General features: G+C 42.1%; 1 protein-coding gene across 8 annotated transcripts in view; it reads right to left on the bottom strand.

Annotated features, from left to right (window-relative positions):
* Nucleotides 1-18,973, bottom strand: part of RASAL2 (RAS protein activator like 2) — a 222,855-nt gene that overhangs the window by 136,197 nt on the left and 67,685 nt on the right. For 3 of the 8 annotated variants that reach the window (XR_014157320.1, XM_081865092.1, XM_081865099.1), the window contains exon 1: nucleotides 17,430-18,343. The exons of 3 other annotated variants lie outside the window; for them this stretch is intronic. Coding sequence is in view for 4 of the 5 variants with exons in the window: in XM_081865092.1 (XP_081721218.1) it covers nucleotides 17,430-17,991 (562 nt within the window). In the remaining variant the exon portion in view is untranslated. Of the gene's footprint in view, nucleotides 1-17,429; nucleotides 18,344-18,973 lie in introns of those variants that run through there. 2 more of the 8 variants (XM_081865098.1, XM_081865097.1) reach the window with 2 other exon arrangements.

Here is an 18,973-nt window from a genome sequence, read left to right on the forward strand (position 1 = left end):
TCGAACCGCCGACCTTCTGATTGGCAAGTCCTAGGCTCTGTGGTTTAAACCACAGCGCCACCCGCGTCCCTGTTTATTGCCTTAGTTTATCTTAATCACACCTTGTAAAGCCTTCCTTCACTAGCCTGAACAGTGACAACTTGAGTTGATTTATCAAATAAAACATCCACCTTATTTAAATGCACACATTGGACCAATTATTTACACGATGCAGTGAGAAAGACAGACAGAGAATATCTAAAAACATGATACATTAAATTCTGGTATAGTGCTAGAAGCATCTAATAGATAAGTTCATTTATGGATCAATTTAAAAGAATATTTGCAATACAGTGGTACCTCGGGTTACAGACGCTCCAGGTTACAGACTCCGCTAACCCAGAAATAGTACCTCAGGTTAAGAATTTTACTTCAGGATGAGAACAGAAATCGTGCTCTGGTGGCGCAGTGGCCCCATTAGCTAAACTGGTGCTTCAGGTTAAGAACAGTTTCAGGTTAAGAACAGACCTCCAGAACGAATTAAGTTCTTAACCCGAGGTACCACTGTACTGTACAACTGAAATATCTTTGATAATCAACTTTCTCAAAATCTGAAAAAATATAGAGAATTAGTGCATCCAATTAAATCTCCAATTGCTGCAGTGATTTGTTCTTTGTATTTTAATCCCAACAGTAATTGATTTTTTTTGTGTTGTGGAGAGAACATAATTTATGTGCATGTAAAGATCTACTACGTCAAACTCAAACCAGAAAATAAGATGTAAAATGAATAGTGAATAAATAGTTGCTGCCATGATTCTTGTTTCTATAAATTCAATTTATTTATTTTTTTAGAAGAACACTAAACAAGGGTTACCAGTTAAGAAATCTAAACACATTTGAGGAAGCTGGAGTTTTGATAAGGTACATTCAGATTCTAGAGTTCTTCTAAGATCAATATACATTTTCATTGTGAAGTGGACCATTACGAACTACATAAATTAGCTGAGGGCAAGATCTTGGAACACATATTAAATTTTCTATTTGGAATGACAAAGGGAAATGCTGTAATAGTTTTTCACTACAGTAATTTGAGAGAATTGCTTTATGTTCCTGGCCAGCTAATATAGGAAATCAAAAATGACAAGAGATAATGGGGAGCATATAATCCTCTCTGCTGGAAGCACCAGAGAGAATGAAATCTTTTTCATTAATATAGTGTTACCTTGCCATCTAATCACCCCAAAGTTATCTTCTACATGATTATGATAGTAAAAATAACATACACAAAATATTGAAGGGATCAGTGACTGGCAACCAAGTGAGGATGCATTTGAACCAAGATCACCTTTTGAAGTCCAACCGTTCACTTGTTCTGACTCAATATACAGTGGTACCTCAGTTTACGAACTTAATCCGTTCTGGAAGTCTGTTTTTAAACCGAAACCATTCTTAAACTGAGGCACGCTTTCCCTAATGAGGCCTCCCGCCGCCAGTGCCTCTCCACCGTTCGGCTTCCGTTCTTAGACCAAGGTAAAGTTCGCAAACCGGGACACTACTTTTGGTTTTGCGGAGTTCGTAAACTGAATAGTTCATAAACAGGGCTGTTCTTAAACCGAGTTACCACTGTACCATCAAGTCAAAACTGTCAGGCTATGTTACAGTGAAAGGAAGTAAAAACAAGGTCATAACAACTTTACGCAGAAATAGAATTCATTTTTAAGTACAGTCATACCTCGGGAGAAATACGCTTCAGGATAAGTATTTTCGGGTTGCATTCTGCAGCGACCCAGAAGTAATGGAGTGCATTACTTCCAAGTTTCGCCGCTCGCGCATGCGCAGACGCTCAAAATGACGTCATGCACATGCGCGCACACGCATCTTACGTTCTGTTCAGGATGCGAACGGGGCTCCGGAACGGATCCCGTTCGCATCCCTAGGTACCACTCTATTGACAAAATAAGCCACATAAATCTACAACAAATACGACCTGCGGATATGATCCACAAAAGGAACAGATGCCATTCAAAGGAGAACCAACCTAAAATAAAAAAATATGGCAGAACAGCTTTTAAACTGATCCCTGGAAAAACCACAACAGGGGCTGGGATGAAGGTGAAAATGGACCAAATGAAGACAGGGGGAAAACCAGACAATGGAAGTCAAGGGGGACTTGGCAGCCATTCATGGAAGTCAAAGAAACATACATGCCAATGGCACCTTGGGAGAGAATGATTACAGGTACCATTTCTAGAAGTCTCTGGAGCAAAATGGGCAAGGTGGAGTGCTTGGTTTTAAAAGCAAAAAAGAAGTAGCATGTATTGCAGGCATACCTGGAACTTGGTAGAATGGCAAACAGCCAGCAGCAAACAGTCATCTCTGGATGCAAACTATGGTCGACAATTTCCAGCCCCAAAAGTAATTTTGCACTATGTTGCCAGTCCTTCTCCACCCCCACCAAAATGCTAAGCGTGATCTTGAGATGGAAACTGAACGGGAAGCATCAAAAGGAGCAAATGTTGTAGAAATGGGTGACTTCAACTACCATCACATAGACCTGGGTAGATGTGTGCACCACTATCAGCTAAGAAGTGAACTTTCCAGATAGTCTAAATCAGGCATAGGCAAACTCGGCTCTCCAGATGTTTTGGGACTACAACTCCCATCATCCCTAGCTAACAGAACCAGTGGTCAGGGATGATGGGAGTTGTAATTCCAAAACATCTGGAGGGCTGAGTTTGCCTATGCCTGGTCTAAATGACTACACCCTAGAATAACTGGTCCATGTTGTATTTGGAGGTGGCACAAAAAAGCTGAAGGTAAAAAGAGGACTTCTTACCACTTAAGAAACTGCTGTCAGAACCAAATGTTAGCATCCCTGCCTAGAAACTCATCTGCCTGGCATAAATGCCAAAATGCTTTCCCCCCACATCTGTGACCTGCCCACTGGGCTGCATACAAGGGGCGAGAGGGTTCACTCAGCCTGAGTTCCAATACAAATTCATTGTGCTATTTTTAATATCATTGATCAAGAGGTTACCAAAAAGCACGCATAGCTAAACTACCTTCATTCCGCTTCCTGAACAAGGCTGCTACAGGATGTGAACAAAGAGAAAAACGAAAAATGAAAAAGTAATTAGCCTCACCTCATCTTCTTCGACCATCTGCAAGCCAGCTGAGAGGCAGTTGCTTAGCTGCTCTGCTTTATAAAATATGTTTTAAATTGGCACTCCAGTTTTTTTAAAAAAAAATAATTACAAGTGTTTGATTAAGGATCCCCTTTATGCCCAAAAACTATAGAAGAAATTATTTGGCAAACTATTTAGCTTAGGGATATGTCAAAGATGCAGAAGCCAAGGGCCTTAGGAATTAAAAAGAAGCAAAGGGAAGAAGATAAGTGATGTGATGGAGAGATTAGTGAACTGACCGTATATTTTGGCTGCTACCAAGAGTAGTCTACATTTGTGAGCCCAAGTGGAGACACAAATTATCTTCTTCAAATAATATGCAGTTACCCAAACTTTTCAGAATGCTTCTTCCTAGAACACTTAGTGGACACCTCCCACTTAGGCCAATCCATCATTTCTGAGAAAAGGAATTATGTCACCTAGTATTGTGCTGATTCCCTGAAATTTATGAACTGGCCTTGAGAAACCTCTTCCATGCAATGTCACCCCCATTTTGATTTGTTACAGGACATGGTAACTGACTGCAACCTTGCCTACTCAAGCCCATTTCTCAATAACACATAATGACTAAGAGAGACAAAAAGTCACAACAGGGAGGTTAATCCAGCTCAAAAATGGCCGCATGGATTGGCCCTTACTTAGCCATTATTCAGCACAGGCGGCAAAGATTTTGCTCTTCTCTCATCTGTTAAATGGCCTCATCTGTCAACTTGTGAAATGCCAGGGATTCTCAAAGCAAGGATGAGTATTAAACTCACGAAAGGCTTAAAAGATTATCTGGCCCAGTTACCCAGAAGCCAAGCTCAAAGGAGCTCATTGAGCATCTCTTCTGGCTGGGGTGAGTCAAGGAAAGCAGCTTTCATCTAGGGCTTAAAGGACAGGTGTAATATGCCTCCTTTGGGGGAAAGGTTAGAATTGCTGTTTTCTCTGCTCACTCTTCCTTTTTAATTGTACAGTCTCTCTCCTTACCTCTGCCAATATCCCTTGTCCAGCCACCCAGTCTCATTGCAGAAGTGTTGTTGTGTACATTAGAATTCACTTCCCTACTGTTATTATACTATATCATACCTGTTGGTTGTATTGTATCATATAATTGTTTTAATAGTATATTATCTTGTGAATCGCCCCGAGATCTTCTGATGAGGCATATTTTATGCAATCAAGTTGTATTTAAAACACAACCTATACATGAATTGTCAAGGACAGCTTGACATTTTGTTCTTCTGCCTCTAATGAAAAAAATACCCCCCCCCCCATTATCAATACAGTGGTACCTTGGTTCTCAAACACCTTGGTTCTCAAATGCCAAAAACCTGGAAGTAAGTGCTCCGGATTTTGAATGTTTTTCGGAAGCCGAACATCCAATGCGGCTGTCAGCAATTGTTTCCAGGGCACCTGCACCAATCAGAAGCTGCGCCTTGGTTTTCAAACATTTTGGAAGTCAAACGGACTTCCAGAACAGATTAAGCTTGGCACTTTTGTTTTTGCTTTTTATTTTGCATTTTTGTTTTTGAGGCTTTTTTGGTTATTTTGTTTTTGTGACGGTGTAGAACCCAGTTCAGCTACTGATTGATTGTGTGACAGCGGAAATGGATAAAAGTGCCCTACCCAAACAGTGACTATCATCAGTGCAGGGTAGAAAAAAAATAACTTTAATTTTTATCATCTACAATACTGTCTTATTTATTTTATAGTACATTGATTATTGCTTTCATTTTATGGATCAATTGTCTCCTTAAGATAGTAAAATTCATGTTAAATTGCTGTTTTAGGGGTTGTTTTTAAAAGTCTGGAATGAATTAATCTGTTTTGCATTACTTTCTATGGGAAAGCGCACCTTGGTTTTGGAACACTTTGGTTTTGGAACAGACTTCCGGAACAGATTAAGTTTGAGAAGCAAGGTACCACTGTATATAAACAGACATTTCAGAGGCACCTCTTGAATTTGTTTCCACCGCAACCATAATAATACTGTAAATATGCATCTCATAATGCAATAAGATTTATATGGTATTTACTGATGCAGGCACAACAAATCTTTAGTCTGTCTTCAAAAGCCATTTTAGTTAGTGCAAGCGAATTCAGAACTTTTCATATTTGCTATGATTCTGGTCTTCTTAACTGGGATCACTGAAGAAGTTTCTGAAAACTCTGTTCATTGAACTGCAATAAAACATCTGCTCTTCTGGTGATTAATTTATGGGCAATGTTTCATAATGCACAGTTTTCTCCAGTAATCCACCAAGTAATAAGAGAAACTGAAGGGGACAAGGCTGTACAAACAGAAAGCTACAAAGAAAATTCCACAGTGAAGTGGAATTATCAAAGTTAGAATAAGGAAAGATATATTCTTAGCAGAAATAAGGGAAGAGGAGCTCACTGCCGCTTCATGATTCAGCACTCTGGCCTTGCCTCCTTCCAACTGAACTCTGGGAATGGGGAATCCTTTTTGCATTAAGTATGATGGAGATACAGCTGAATGATCTACCTTCAGAGGTGGCCTGGTGTGTCTACAAGAGTTTCTGCTCTTAACTCCTCCTAATCACAGGGCAACTAACTATTTGTAACTCCTGTAGAAACGTAGGGAGCATACACTTCTGAGGGATGGGCGTTCAAGCACTTACTCTCAAAGCTGGATGGAAGAGTGATGCATGTCCTTTTACTTTAATTCAGAAAATAAGTGTCTCACTGTTCTAGGGGTTAGGAAAAGGGCATTTTCCTCTGAAACTAGCACTCATGGGACTTCTGCAAGGATGACTTTAGTGCACCGGTTCCATTTGTCACTTCTAAGATGATTCACACACTTCAAAACTGATATATACCCAGAAGCCTTATAAATTACTTTCACCTGCAGGGGTGTGTATGTACTCGCTTTCTGTATCTGAGAAGGCAAGGGGGTCACTCTAAGCACCTTTTAGCAATGGGGTTCTGTAGCCACATGTAATCTACTCCTCCCAAACTTTCCGCCTTTCAAAGTACAAGAGGTTATTCCTAACTGCTAAATGCCACGAGGTTGAAAGAAGAATGAAACACCTCCTTAGATTGCACAGTTATAATCACAGAACTAAAATTTAAAAGGCAGCAGGGGTGAGACAATTCAACTCATGTTTTAATGGCATGGACATTGTTCCTTAAATTTATAAGGCAGAACCTAGTTCTCCTGCAGGTTACAGGCAGGGCCAGGGAGCCAGAAACTTTCCCACAGAGGCGGACCATATCTTTGAACCTTACAAACTAAGACAGGAAAAGCTGTGTGCAGAGTTGTGGTTTTTTGACTTGTCCTCAGACAATCTACAGCCAGCCAGACAAATTTACTTACTTATACAAAGATATGCCCCACTATTTCCGTCCAAAAAGGTGATGCTTGAAGCAGCTTGCAAAATATAAAAAGGAGGCATAAAACAATAACGTTCTATGATTCAAACACAATTCCTTAAATTTTTTTTAAAGAAGAATCAAAATATACACACAAACAGAAAATAAACTTATAGACATACATTTTTCGACCACGTGCTTTTACATTCATATTTAATTGCAAAAAGGGAAAACAGTAGCTACTTCATTAAACGTGCATGCTGAGGAGGTGCCATTTCCAAACTAAATGCAGAAACAAAGAGCAAGAGGAAAAACTAACTGTACAATAAATTAAATAAGGCAACCTCACAATCCAAAAGGCCATGGTTTTCCCAGTAGTGATGTATGGAAGTGAGAGCTGGACCATAAAGAAGGCTGATCGCCGAAGAATTGATGCTTTTGAATTATGGTGCTGGAGGAGACTCTTGAGAGTCCCATGGACTGCTAGAAGATCAAAGCTATCCATTCTGAAGGAAATCAGCCCTGAGTGCTCCCTGGAAGGACAGATCCTGAAGCTGAGGCTCCAATACTTTGGCCACCTCATGAGAAGAGAAGACTCGCTGGAAAAGACCCTGATGTTGGGAAAGATGGAGGACACAAGGAGAAGGGGACGACAGAGGATGAGATGGTGGGACAGTGTTCTCAAAGCGACCAGCATGAGTTTGACCAAACTGCGGGAGGCAGTGGAAGACAAGAGTGCCTGGCGTGCTCTGGTCCAGGGGGTCACGAAGAGTCGGACACGACTAAACAACAACAACAATACACAATCCAAAGTTTGCTTAAATTCAGTAGTAGAATCCTGCTTATGGGATAGTCTTTCCAGGCAGCCTTGCCTGGTGCATCTTTGTGGTCTTTTTGGTACTAGACCTCTTTGTTTATGCCAGTCTTTTAAATCTTAAGCAAACTGGTCCTCTGGTTTTAAACCTTTTTAATGTGGGAAATGTGACATGTTTTGCTTTTATGTAGTCTCCTCTCACTTTTTTAAAGAATGGATTTATGTTTTACTTTGTCTTTCAGTTGCTTCTATTCATTGTAAGCCGCCCCCCAAAAGTTATCTTATAGGGACAGCGCATGAATGTAACTGAATGAATGAATAAATGAGTATTCATTTGCCAGTGGGCACAAATAGAGAGGAAGATAATACAAGAACCTACCCGGGAGAAACTCTGTCACATGTTGCAACAAACTGCACCTCAGAAAGCAATGGTACATGCAAGAGAGGCACAAAGCTGATACGATATGATGGAGAGATTAGCACAGGATGAGACCATCCTTCAAGTAGCTAGGTCCCAAGCTATTTAGGACTTTAAAGGTAATCACCAAAACTTCCATTTTTGCCAGGCTTCCCTGGTCAGGAAGAACATGGACAAAATTCAGTTTTCTTATGAATTCTTTGTTGCCGTATCAAAATGCTTCTCCCCTTTGATGACAAACTTCAACACAAGGGAGAGGACAAGGAGAGTAAGTGAGTGAATGTGTTGAGTCTGCAAAACGTCAATAGAAGGAAACTTCAACTGAATGTACAGCCAGAGTAGCCTCAACATGAAGTAATCACACATGAAACTATGAAGAACAGCAGATCTAAGAGAGGCAGCTTTCATCTCTCAGTTGACTATCACTTGTTGTTTGGCATTAAATACAAAAAAAGGTCTAAGCCAATACCTACAAACATCTGGTCCAAAATACAGTCAAGTATGCATTGATTTTAAACCTAAATAGACTTTATTGTCTTGTAGATATTTATGTACAGCTTTTCAGGCAGACCTCACATAGCAGTTTACATTGAAATTCTAAAATAATTAAAGCCATACAATAAACCAGCCATGACAAGCTGCAAGGGGGGTGGGGGGTGGCAGACCTTTTGAAAAACTAGAACTCTCCTCAGGGTCCTCAGAGACACCAGCGGTGGCAGTTGGAGAAGGGAGAAGGCACCTTAGTCAGAAGTCTGGAGCTAGATGGTCACATCTCTCTGTCTTCTTTTTCCTCCCCCGCTTAAGAACACAAATGTACATCTTCACAAAGTCATAAAATCAGCCCAACTTTGAAAAATACCACAGCATTCAAAAGCTTTTCTGATATAGATAGAATGCAGTCTACTCCCCCTCACCAGAGAAAAAAAAGAATCACAAATATAATTCCAGCAAAGGGATAACAAGTGTGGGTGGATCTTTTGACATTTCTCAATATACCTCTGATTATTTTTAGTATCGGTAATTGCTAGTTATTTCACTGCCATTCTTTTCAGAAAAAGCATTAAGTGTGTTAATACTAGCAGCCCACCCCTGCCATGTAATCATTGAGTGCTAAAATGGATCTGGGCAAGTAGTTGGAGTTCCTCAGAGCAAAACATCCTAAACCACCCAGAGCCTAGAAGGGCTTAATTGAAAAGTAATTTCAAAAAGTGTTCCATCCCTAATAATTCTCAACATAGTGCCTAGGCAACCACACTCCTCTTCTAAGCTATAGTGAAGTGTTAAAATTAGTTTTAATTTCATTTGTAATGAATTTCCATAAGTAAATGCGACTAAGTAAATCCACGATCAACAAACTAGATTCCAGTATGCTTGAGTGCAGGAATACACTGGTCAGTAAATGTGTTTAGTTCAGCAGGAGAGATAGCCAGCCCAATTTCTAAGCATAATATAATTAGACATAGTGTGTTCTCTCTCTCTCTCTCTCTCTCTCTCTCTCTCTCTCTCTCTCTCTATGTCTGTCTATCATCTCCTTACCTGTCTGACCTACTATGGGTACCTCTACTTTAGCTCTGACCTGGCCACCTCCAATTGGGTTCAGGTATGCCTATACAAAATCTAATGGCTCTGGATAGGTATACACGCTTTCACCCACAGTGCAAAACAAGATAGAGAGCCTATTCAATTAGATTCAAATAAGCACCATAGTATGAATCTGCATCATTATGCATGTATAATCCTGTTTCCCAAAGAAAGGGTCTTCTTTGCTGGATCAGGCAATCTGTGTTCATATTCACAACTATTTTATGGAGAGCTCAGTCAGAGCTGTTTTAATTTATCCAAGACCAAGCAAGGAGTCTGTGGTAGAAATGGCAACATATCTACACGTCCAACCACCAGACAGCAACTGTTCATCCACTAGACAGCCTAATTTCTCTCCTCTTGACATTTGAGTTCATGGTGGTCAGTTCTATGGCTCATCCCAAGTGTTAAGAGGAAACTGAAACTTCCTTAATAAAGCCATTTTAGTTAAAAGGAAAGCTTTGAATATACATGGAAAGTCTTGGTTCTTATGCATACAGTATTCTAGTAAGGGTTGCAAAAGGGTTTCTCTGAGCAGAGAAAGGGGTTCCAGTTACAACCAGATATAGTAACTACAATTTACACAGCAGCATTTTACAACTTTCTGAGTTACAAAACAAAATATTGAGTGTGGAGTACAAACAAAGCAGCTTAAAAGCATCAAAACTACAAGGTAAAATTTGTATTATAGCCTCTTTTGACTACAAACATACAAAAATCTAAAATAACGCAAGTGTACAATGATGTCACAAAGTGAGTCTGAAGATTCCCCACTGAAATATACCCAGGTGGTGACAAGCTGAGAGTACAGTTGCCAGATTGCCTTAAAAATAGTATGTTGGCTTTATAAAAATCTGTAAATAGAACTCCAGGAAAGCAAGACTGCCTGCCACAGCAACCCTCTGTCCAGCTAAGGTCAAGCGAGACAGCATACACTGATTAAATGGCCTAGCTGACTTTGAATGATTTTAAAGTCTTCATAATTTTGTTTTTGCTTTGTCCTGAGGAAGCAGCAGGAGGAAAACATTCTCCAGGAAATGCCATCATCACATTACTGATAGAGAAATTGCCTTGTTGTGGCCAAGAGGAATCGGTGTATGATATAACCTTATTTGTTTCCAGTTTCCCATGATCCTGGCGGGATTAAAATATTAATTCTGTTGAAAGAGTTGAAAACATTACCTGGAATTTAAAAGAGAATGAAATAACATTAAAAAAAAAGTAGCATGCATTTTGGAACTTTTTCTGGTTTCAATGGCATTCTTAAAAAAACCAAAATAGAGATCTGAGTGGAAAGTTCCAATGAGGCTGACGGAGGAACAGACCCCAAGCTGTCCCTGCTTGTCTCGTTCCTCATCCTGTTTCTATTGAGGCAACCACTACAGCTTCTCATAGGGGCTTGTGGTTTCAGAACGTGTTTACTGAAACAAGCTCTTTCAAAAGTACTTCAAAATGTTCTCTCCTTTTACGAACTGAGGATCAGTTAGTTCCCGAGTTGCCTTACAGCTTTACACGTTCTGTCACCATTTCTGTCTAGATCTTGTTGAGGAGGCAATCGGATACCTGTATCTGGGCTGTATCACTTCGGACTGCAGGTAGGACTAACATGATGGAACACTCCTACAGGATATGGGAAGCAACTTTCCAGGAATGTCACTCATTTCTATAGGGTCTCAATGAGAATGCAGCCCCTTTGAAGTACATCCCCTCTGTAGCCACTGCAAACAAAACAGGAAATCTTCCATTAATTACAGTTTCCTGATTCATCCCAAACAGGAAACTATGGCTAACGGCTCCAGAACCAGCCAGGATATTAATCCATGGTTTCAAATAATTGCCACCGGTGTGCTAGCTGTCTGGCCTTAGTTGCCTGGTGCACCAAAGTTCAGAATAGGCTCCACGATGCCAGAGATGACACTCAGGGGCAATGATGTCCAGAGCTGTTCACACAGCATGGCAATGCCTTCAACAGAGTCATCTGCTTTGTCTACTGAAAACTCCTCCAGGGCATTCAGAATTCACTGGATTCCATTATTCTCTGGGGGCACATCATCTTAATCTGCCCACCCCGCCCCCTGCAGAAGAGGATCAGAGCTGTAAGGCAAAACTTCACACGGAAGTGATCTGACCATGACATGAGGGTGACAGCCACCCGCTGATCTCCAAGCCACCCCCTCCTCCAATAGTTACAGGGGGTTGAACGAGATGACCTTTGGGGTCCCTTCCGACTCTACCATTCTATGATTCTAACAGATTGGTTAACAAAATAGAATCATAGAATGGTAGAGGAGGAAGGGACCCGAGGGTCATCTAGTCCAACCCCCAACAATGCAGGAATCTTTTGTCCAGCATGGGGCTTGAACACATAACCCTGAAATGAAGAGTCTCATGCTCTACCAACCAAGCTATAATATAAAATGTACCTGTGTAAATGAACCTGCTTGCTGAATGCTATCCCATTTCTTTTACAGCGTTTAGATTCGATAGGACCTTGACAAAGCAATGATGGGATAACACTATTATATATATCTAAACATGTGATGATATAGAATGTATTTCTCAGCAATTCCCAGCATTCCAAAACAGGTTGAATCCCAATATTCCCTTTTTGAATCTGGAAGCTGTATTTCCTAAGACCACATAAAACCAATTTATGGTAGTTTTAGCAGCTGTGCATCATTGTTCAATCACACCCCTTCTGAAGAGTGGGTGGGCGGCTGCCACCTTACACAAGGCAAAACTACACAATGTTTTGCACCACTTCCATATCAGAGGAGCACATACATACAAGACATGCCGCCTCCATCCGCTATTACACATTCTCTGTGCAAACCATCAAAGCAGCTTTGGTGGATCCACCAAAGGATCCATGTAGCCCAGCAATGCATTGCCAACAGCAGTTGATAAAATGTCTCCAGGACAGTGGTCCCCAACTGGTGCCCCTCCACACAAATAAACAACACCCACCCAGTGGGGTTAAAAGCCCCATTCCGATTTAAACAGTAATTTTTTAATGGGATGGCCCATGCCCTCACTCCACCCCCCAAATGCTACCCCCAAGGGGACGGCTCCCTTTAGTGTCTTTCCTTCGGTGAATGGGCAGGCACCCAGGGCAGGCAGGCTTTATAGCGCTGCCCTAGCAACTGGTGCCTGCCTAGCTGGGGCAGTGGTGTTTTCAATGCTGCCTGCCCAACTTGCACAGCTGCAGGCAGGTCCTAGTGTAGAGATCCAGTAGAGGACACAAACTACTGTAGAGATATAAAAAAATTGGAGAGGGACCATGGCTTGGCTTTTGAAAAAGAGGGGGTCTGCTAATTGGGAACCACTGTTGCAGGAGATCCACAAATGCAATAGCCCTCCTTTCTCCTTCATATCGTTGCTGCTCAGCACTTAGGTTTCAGTGTCCCTGCTATCACATTTTTGTTTTTAAACCTTTTAGAGCTCGACATCTGAATTCTGCAGTTTGTCAAATACTGATTGTCAACTCAGGATCCACCGGAAACTCCTCACATTATACTGAAATACTGTGTAGACAGCTGTCATGCTGCAGAGGACTGGTGGAAGGCAACAGCTGAGGGAACCCCATCTTCTCCCCAGGGGAAGATGGCTCAGAGCCAGGGGGCTGGTGGTGGGACAATGAAGAGTGTGGTCAGAGGGAGAATAGGGGGCAGAGTGGGAGGAGGAAGTGTCAGATAGTGAACAGGCAACAGGGTATAGCAGGCAGGAAGAGGCTGCAACAGAGAGCAGGAGGGCCAGGAGACAGATGAAGAAGGCTACTGAGAAATCCAGGAGTCTCCCCCTCCTGCTGCAACCAGCTCCCCTCTCCCCCTGGAAGAGGGCAGAGCAACAAGAGACAAGATGACGGAGCCTTAGACTGCTAGGCAAGGAACCAGGGGAGGAGCCTTAGAGAGCGGGGGGGAGGTGGGGACTTGAGTCCTCTCAACTGCCTCATTGGGGCAAGACCTAAGACCTATTGAGAAGAGTTGGTGGAATCCCTAGGCCTGCTCTGTTTTGGTTTCTTTGAATAAAGAGTTTAGTTTACTGACACTGGTGGGGGTTTTTTATTTATTTCTGATTTACTCCTGACTCCGGCTCCTAACAACAGCCTACTTGGGCAGCTGTGTTCAATGGACAAGGTTCTCCAGTGCAAATGATGTGGAGCTCCCCTATAAATGCCTATTTGGGGGCCAGAAGTCTGCACTTCACCGCCTTTGGTTTCTGAATAGAACTGAATTTTACAGATGTTCACATACTGTCATATGGGGCCTGACAGATGGTCACTTGACAGCCAAGGCCTTCAAGGCCTCATGACAGCCAAGAAGAGGCTTGGTCTGCAACCTCCTTCTCTCTATATATCAATGGGGATCAGATAGCAGTATTTATCTCTGAGTGAACAACTTGTTGCAAATAGTGAACAAATTCTTACAAACCTAGTTGCATTATACAAAAGTTTTTGCCTGACAGCAAATGGCACTGTACACATATATTTATCTCCTATCATACAGGTATGTTTGATTTCTACTGTGCCCTTCAACAGGTTCCCGGGACAGATTACAAAAAAGTTTAAACAAATTACAACAAAATCAACATCAGTTAATGATACCTTGGCAATCCATCATACTCCTTTTGCCAGCATTCTCCCCTCCCCCATGGTTTTGCTATTAAATCTTGCTTGTTTTATTCTAAAAGTTTTAATTTAAAAAACCCCTTCTGCACTCAGAATTCAGAAAATTATTTTGCAAGTTCTAGCAATATTTATAATTATAATAATAATTTATTATTTCTACCACGCCCATCTGGCTGGGTTTCCCCAGCCACTCTGGGCAGCTTCCAACAAAAGATTAAAAATACATTAAAACATCAGTCAGGGCTGCCTCCAGATGTCTTCTAAATGTCATATAGTTGTTTATTTCTTTGACATCTGATGGGAGGGCGTTATAATGTTTTGCAGAGAACAAATAGCCAAAAAGAAGCACTTTCAAGTGCAGCTTAAGTGTCTAGTTTTGATGGTTACTGTTTTATTTCTAGTAATTGTAGGGTTACCCAATACAAGAGCACACTAGACTGTGATTAAGAGGTTTTAAATGCCCATGTCAGCATAGCTGCTCATAATAATCAGAGGACTTTTGATTGCAGAGGACCAGTCCAGTAATGGACTCAATGGTTTCCAGATGTTTCCAACAATTTAATGAGATAATCAAAAGTATTCAGGGATTTTTAAATGGAAGACCTTACAGCCGTTTTTCACAGTTGAATCAGTAACAGTTCAAATTAGATTGATTCTCTTTTTAAGGAACCTTTTTAAAATTACCAGTGGAGAAGATTTATCTGAAATCCAGAGTTGGGGATTAGAATGTTTGCTGACCGCAATCCCAACTGGCCAAACCTTTACAACTTTCCTCTGCTTGGCATCTTAGCATGCATCAGTTTAGCTGACTGATTACAAAGCCATAAATCTCACATGATGAACTGGTTCAGTTTCAGCGCCTAGTGTGCAATTTAAAGACAGCATTATTTTCCTCTGTGCCTTTGGCTTCCCAGTAGCAAGCTTTAAATGTCATCGTGTCATTACAAATGCCAGGCATCTGCTCTCCTTTAGCACACTGTGCTCTAATACTCTTGTGCAGATAGCTATCACACTCAACTATGATTCCTGTTTTTTCATTTTTTAACGGTCTGAGATAAGCATACACATCAACTCCAAACAATACCATGTCGTTCTATAAAAGCAACATTAAGTGAGATATGTGGAAAGAATAGTAATTGAAAATATTGTGAAAAATTAAAAATCCCACCACTTTTGTTGTTGTTGTTTAGTCGTTTAGTCATGTCCGACTCTTTGTGACCCCACGGACCAGAGCACGCCAGGCACTCCTATCTTCCACTGCCTCCCACAGTTTGGTCAGACTCATGTTTGTGGCTTCAAGAACACTTTCCAACTATCTCGTCCTCTGTCGTCCCCTTCTCCTTGTGCCCTCCATCTTTCCCAACATCAGGGTCTTTTCCAGGGAGTCTTCTCTTCTCATGAGGTGGCCAAAGTCTTGGAGCCTCAGCTTCACGATCTGTCCTTCCAGTGAGCACTCAGGGCTGATTTCCTTCAGAATGGAGAGGTTTGATCTTCTTGCAGTCCATGGGACTCTCAAGAGTCTCTTCCAGCACCAGAATTCAAAACTTTAAGCAAGTGCTATAAGCTGCTGCACCCACTAGCTCCTTTTTTTGTTGTGTATCACCTGGTTGCCTATTGTGCTTTACAAACTGAGAGCAGCATGTTTACTGGGCCATGGACCTAAACCAGCCATGATCTAAGGGCTACTGGCTGTTCCTGATGGTGCAAGACCTCAATGAAAACAGGGAGAAACGCTTAAGAATTGTTTCTTTGCAGTTTGAATGAGACGGCTTTCTTCTCAACTGAACATTTTAAGCTGAAACGTATCTTGCCTCCTTTGCAGCCCAAGTAGCTACAGGATAGCAGAAAGCTCAACAAAATCTTTAACTGTACATATATATATGGCTCTCCCTAAGCTGGGCCTGTAGTTTTGCTGAATCATGGCAGAAACCTTTCCATCAGTGTTGCCCCCATAGTGGCAGTAGCAAAATGTGACAGAAAACACTAAAACATAGCTGTCAACTTACAGATTTGCTTTGGCTGCCACTGACTGTGTTTTGCAGGGGGTTGGACTAGATGATCCTAAGGGTCTACAACTCCGACCAAAGAAGAGGGGCAGACAAAACTGATGAACGACGTTGAGAGCTTACAGGCAGAATTGGAAACCAGGAAGAGGACCTCCTTAATAAAGAATGGGGAAAGTTTATAATTTATTTGAACAGCTATTGTAAAGAGTTACATACGTTGGTAGGATTGACAGAAAACTTGTTGTAAAAATTTGAACTATGAATGGACAAATGATTTATAAAAATAGAGTTCTGAAAGGGATGCAGAGGAGCAAATCACTACATTAAGATGCTGCACTGGTTGGAGGGTATGCTAAGCAGCATATCGGGGCTGCCGTCATCCTGGCGTGAGGAGTTCCATCAGCCCTTCCCCGCCCGAGAGGGAGGGAGACTCTTGCCCACGCCGCCCGCGAGCCCTTGATGAGGCGGTTGCGGCCGCCGCGACCACTGAAGTGCCGCCCTTCTGCGTCCCTCCCCATTCCCTCCTCTTCCTCCTCAGCCACCGCCGCCACCGCCTCCAGCTTCCCCTGGCAGCACGGCATAAGTCTCGCAAGAGAGGGGCTGCCTGCCCGCCCGCCGCCACCTGTCTCCTCACAATGCACCCCTGAGGGGGAAAAGGGAGAGACAGAGACACGGCAGCTCGTGTGTGCGCTCTCTCAAGGCGGAGGACCCCAAGCCACTGCTTCCCTCCCGAGGCGGGCGAGCATGGAACCTGGGAAATTTAAGGGACATCATCAATCCAGGACAGCAGCGGGAAATGGCACTGGGATAAGGGAGTTTCCCGCCAAATAAGGGACGGTTGACAGCTATGCACTAAAAAGGTTGAAGAACTCCTGACAAGCATTTGAACCAATCACCTTTGCTGTAACACCCAGGTAAAAATCCCTCAATCTAAACCACCATGTTTATGCTGATTAATAACAAACTGGGATACTTACAAACTCACCTTCTTACTACACAACAAGATGGTATGACTCCATTAAATTGTATTACTTTGTTTATTCAGTATATACTGTACATGCAACCCTTGGTTTGGGTGGGGGTGGGGTTCCAGGTTATTGTGTGTGGTGGCAGAGTACGTAGAAGCACGTTAACATCCCCCCCCTTTTCCTGCCACATCTGGGTTTGTGGCAATGTATGCACGCACAGTCGTGCATGCTTTGAATCTGTGCAAAAGGGTTATTGCCTGTGCTACACAAACAAGTCAATACTAAACAGCTTTGATAAGCTAATATATTAGGAGAGGAAAGGCTAGCTGCCCCCCCCCAACCAAATCAGAGAACACAAATCAGCTTCTTCATACTACGGTATTTATTTTTACAAAATGACCCATGGAAATGCAGAAAACCCTTGGCTATTTTTTTTGGGGGGGGGGACAGGACACTGCACACTAAAACAGTCCCTGCGAAACAAGTAATTCACTCACCCTTATAGAACATTAGGCAAAGTAGAAAAATAATACCTTCAGTCAAATCCATCTGACTACTCTCCACTCCATTTGTCACGGCAGCATTCTGCTCCCCCTTCCGATTCAGCACCTTAGAAAAGCTACTGGAGATTGTAGAAAATAAGCCACGGACAAAATAACTGTCCTGCTCCTCACACTCTGGTTGCAGAAGTGGCTTTGTGTTCCTTTCTTTCCAGTGTGGGGAAGGTTCAGATAAAGATCTGCAGAAAGGAACCCGAAATGGCCTTGTTGCTGGCATGACAGCCTTCTCTTCTGGGTCTTCTTGGTGACTGTCAGCGATTAACGTGGACACTGTCAAAGGCTCTTCGGCAGTCCTTGCTGCATCTGGCCTCTTGGCCACTTTCCACGGAAGTCTGGGATGAGTCTGCCATCGGTAAGTTCCAAGCAGCTTCCCTAAATCCGAATCTGCTTCTTCCAAAGTCCTCTTGCTTTTCACTTGATAGCACCAATGGTAGTCCTTCAAACTAGCTCTCACTTTTGTAGAATCACCATCCTGCACCGACACAGATCTCTGGAAAAGTCCAGGGGGACTAGGGCGCTTTTTAAACACATTCATTTTCCACCTTTCACGTTCAGCTACCTCGCCTTACACTTACTTCGGTGCACATGCTCCTACTTGTTAAGATTACCATCCCAGCAACTTCCTTCCAGCGGTGGCAAACGTTCTTCTTGAACAGGTACCATTCAGACTCAATTCTACATCATCTTACATCAACTCTGTGTTTATAGTGAAGCGGAGTTGGCATTCAGATACAGATCCTTCTCTCTTGTGATTAAGAGACAGCTTGTGGTGCTAATTTTCAGTTCCTGGGTTTCAGATCTCAGCTGCAGACTTTCAGGAAGTGACAAAAAGAAGAAAAAACAGCAAAAAAATCCCACCAATTAAGTGCCGGGCAAATTGTACTTCTGCCTCTCATGTTGTAACCATGAATTAAAAATAGACCGTGAAAGTACCTTTAGTTTCCACATAAGATCAAGTAGAACTAAACTGACACCCACAAGAGTCTTGATTATAAAAATAGGATGCATCAAGATGAGGGCTTCAAAGCAACAGGGACTGGATATAGTTCAGTCCTTGAACAATTTAATCTATAGTTGTTGTTACCATCCCTATCTTCAGATCCAGAATAGTACTTAGAAGTAATGCCAAATCCATGAGGACTCAATGCAGCAATTCTTCCAGTGGTGCATATGAACTGAATGAAGGAAAGGAAAGGAAAGAGCAGCTGAAACGAAGAACCCTGCAAATACACTAAAGGAAAATATGCACAAAGGAGGAGTTAAGCGAGGGGAGGTAGGTGGTGTTTAGTCAATCACTGACCAAAGTAAAGAAGCAGACCACTCTTGAGGCCAGATCTTGTGGCAAGCGAAACATGGGAATGTGCATATTTTTAAAGTGAGCAGGGTTTTTGTTTTCATAAATCTAATTGGAGTCAGTAGACTGGAAAGTAATACCCCTATCTAGTTAAGTCAAAGAAAAACGGCCACCTCAACAAGTTAAGGAACAGCTTACCATATTAAATTTGCTAAGAAAACAT

This window comes from Podarcis erhardii (genome assembly GCF_964252035.2).
Source record: "Podarcis erhardii genome assembly, chromosome: 6".
NCBI classification, from domain to species: domain Eukaryota; kingdom Metazoa; phylum Chordata; class Lepidosauria; order Squamata; family Lacertidae; genus Podarcis; species Podarcis erhardii.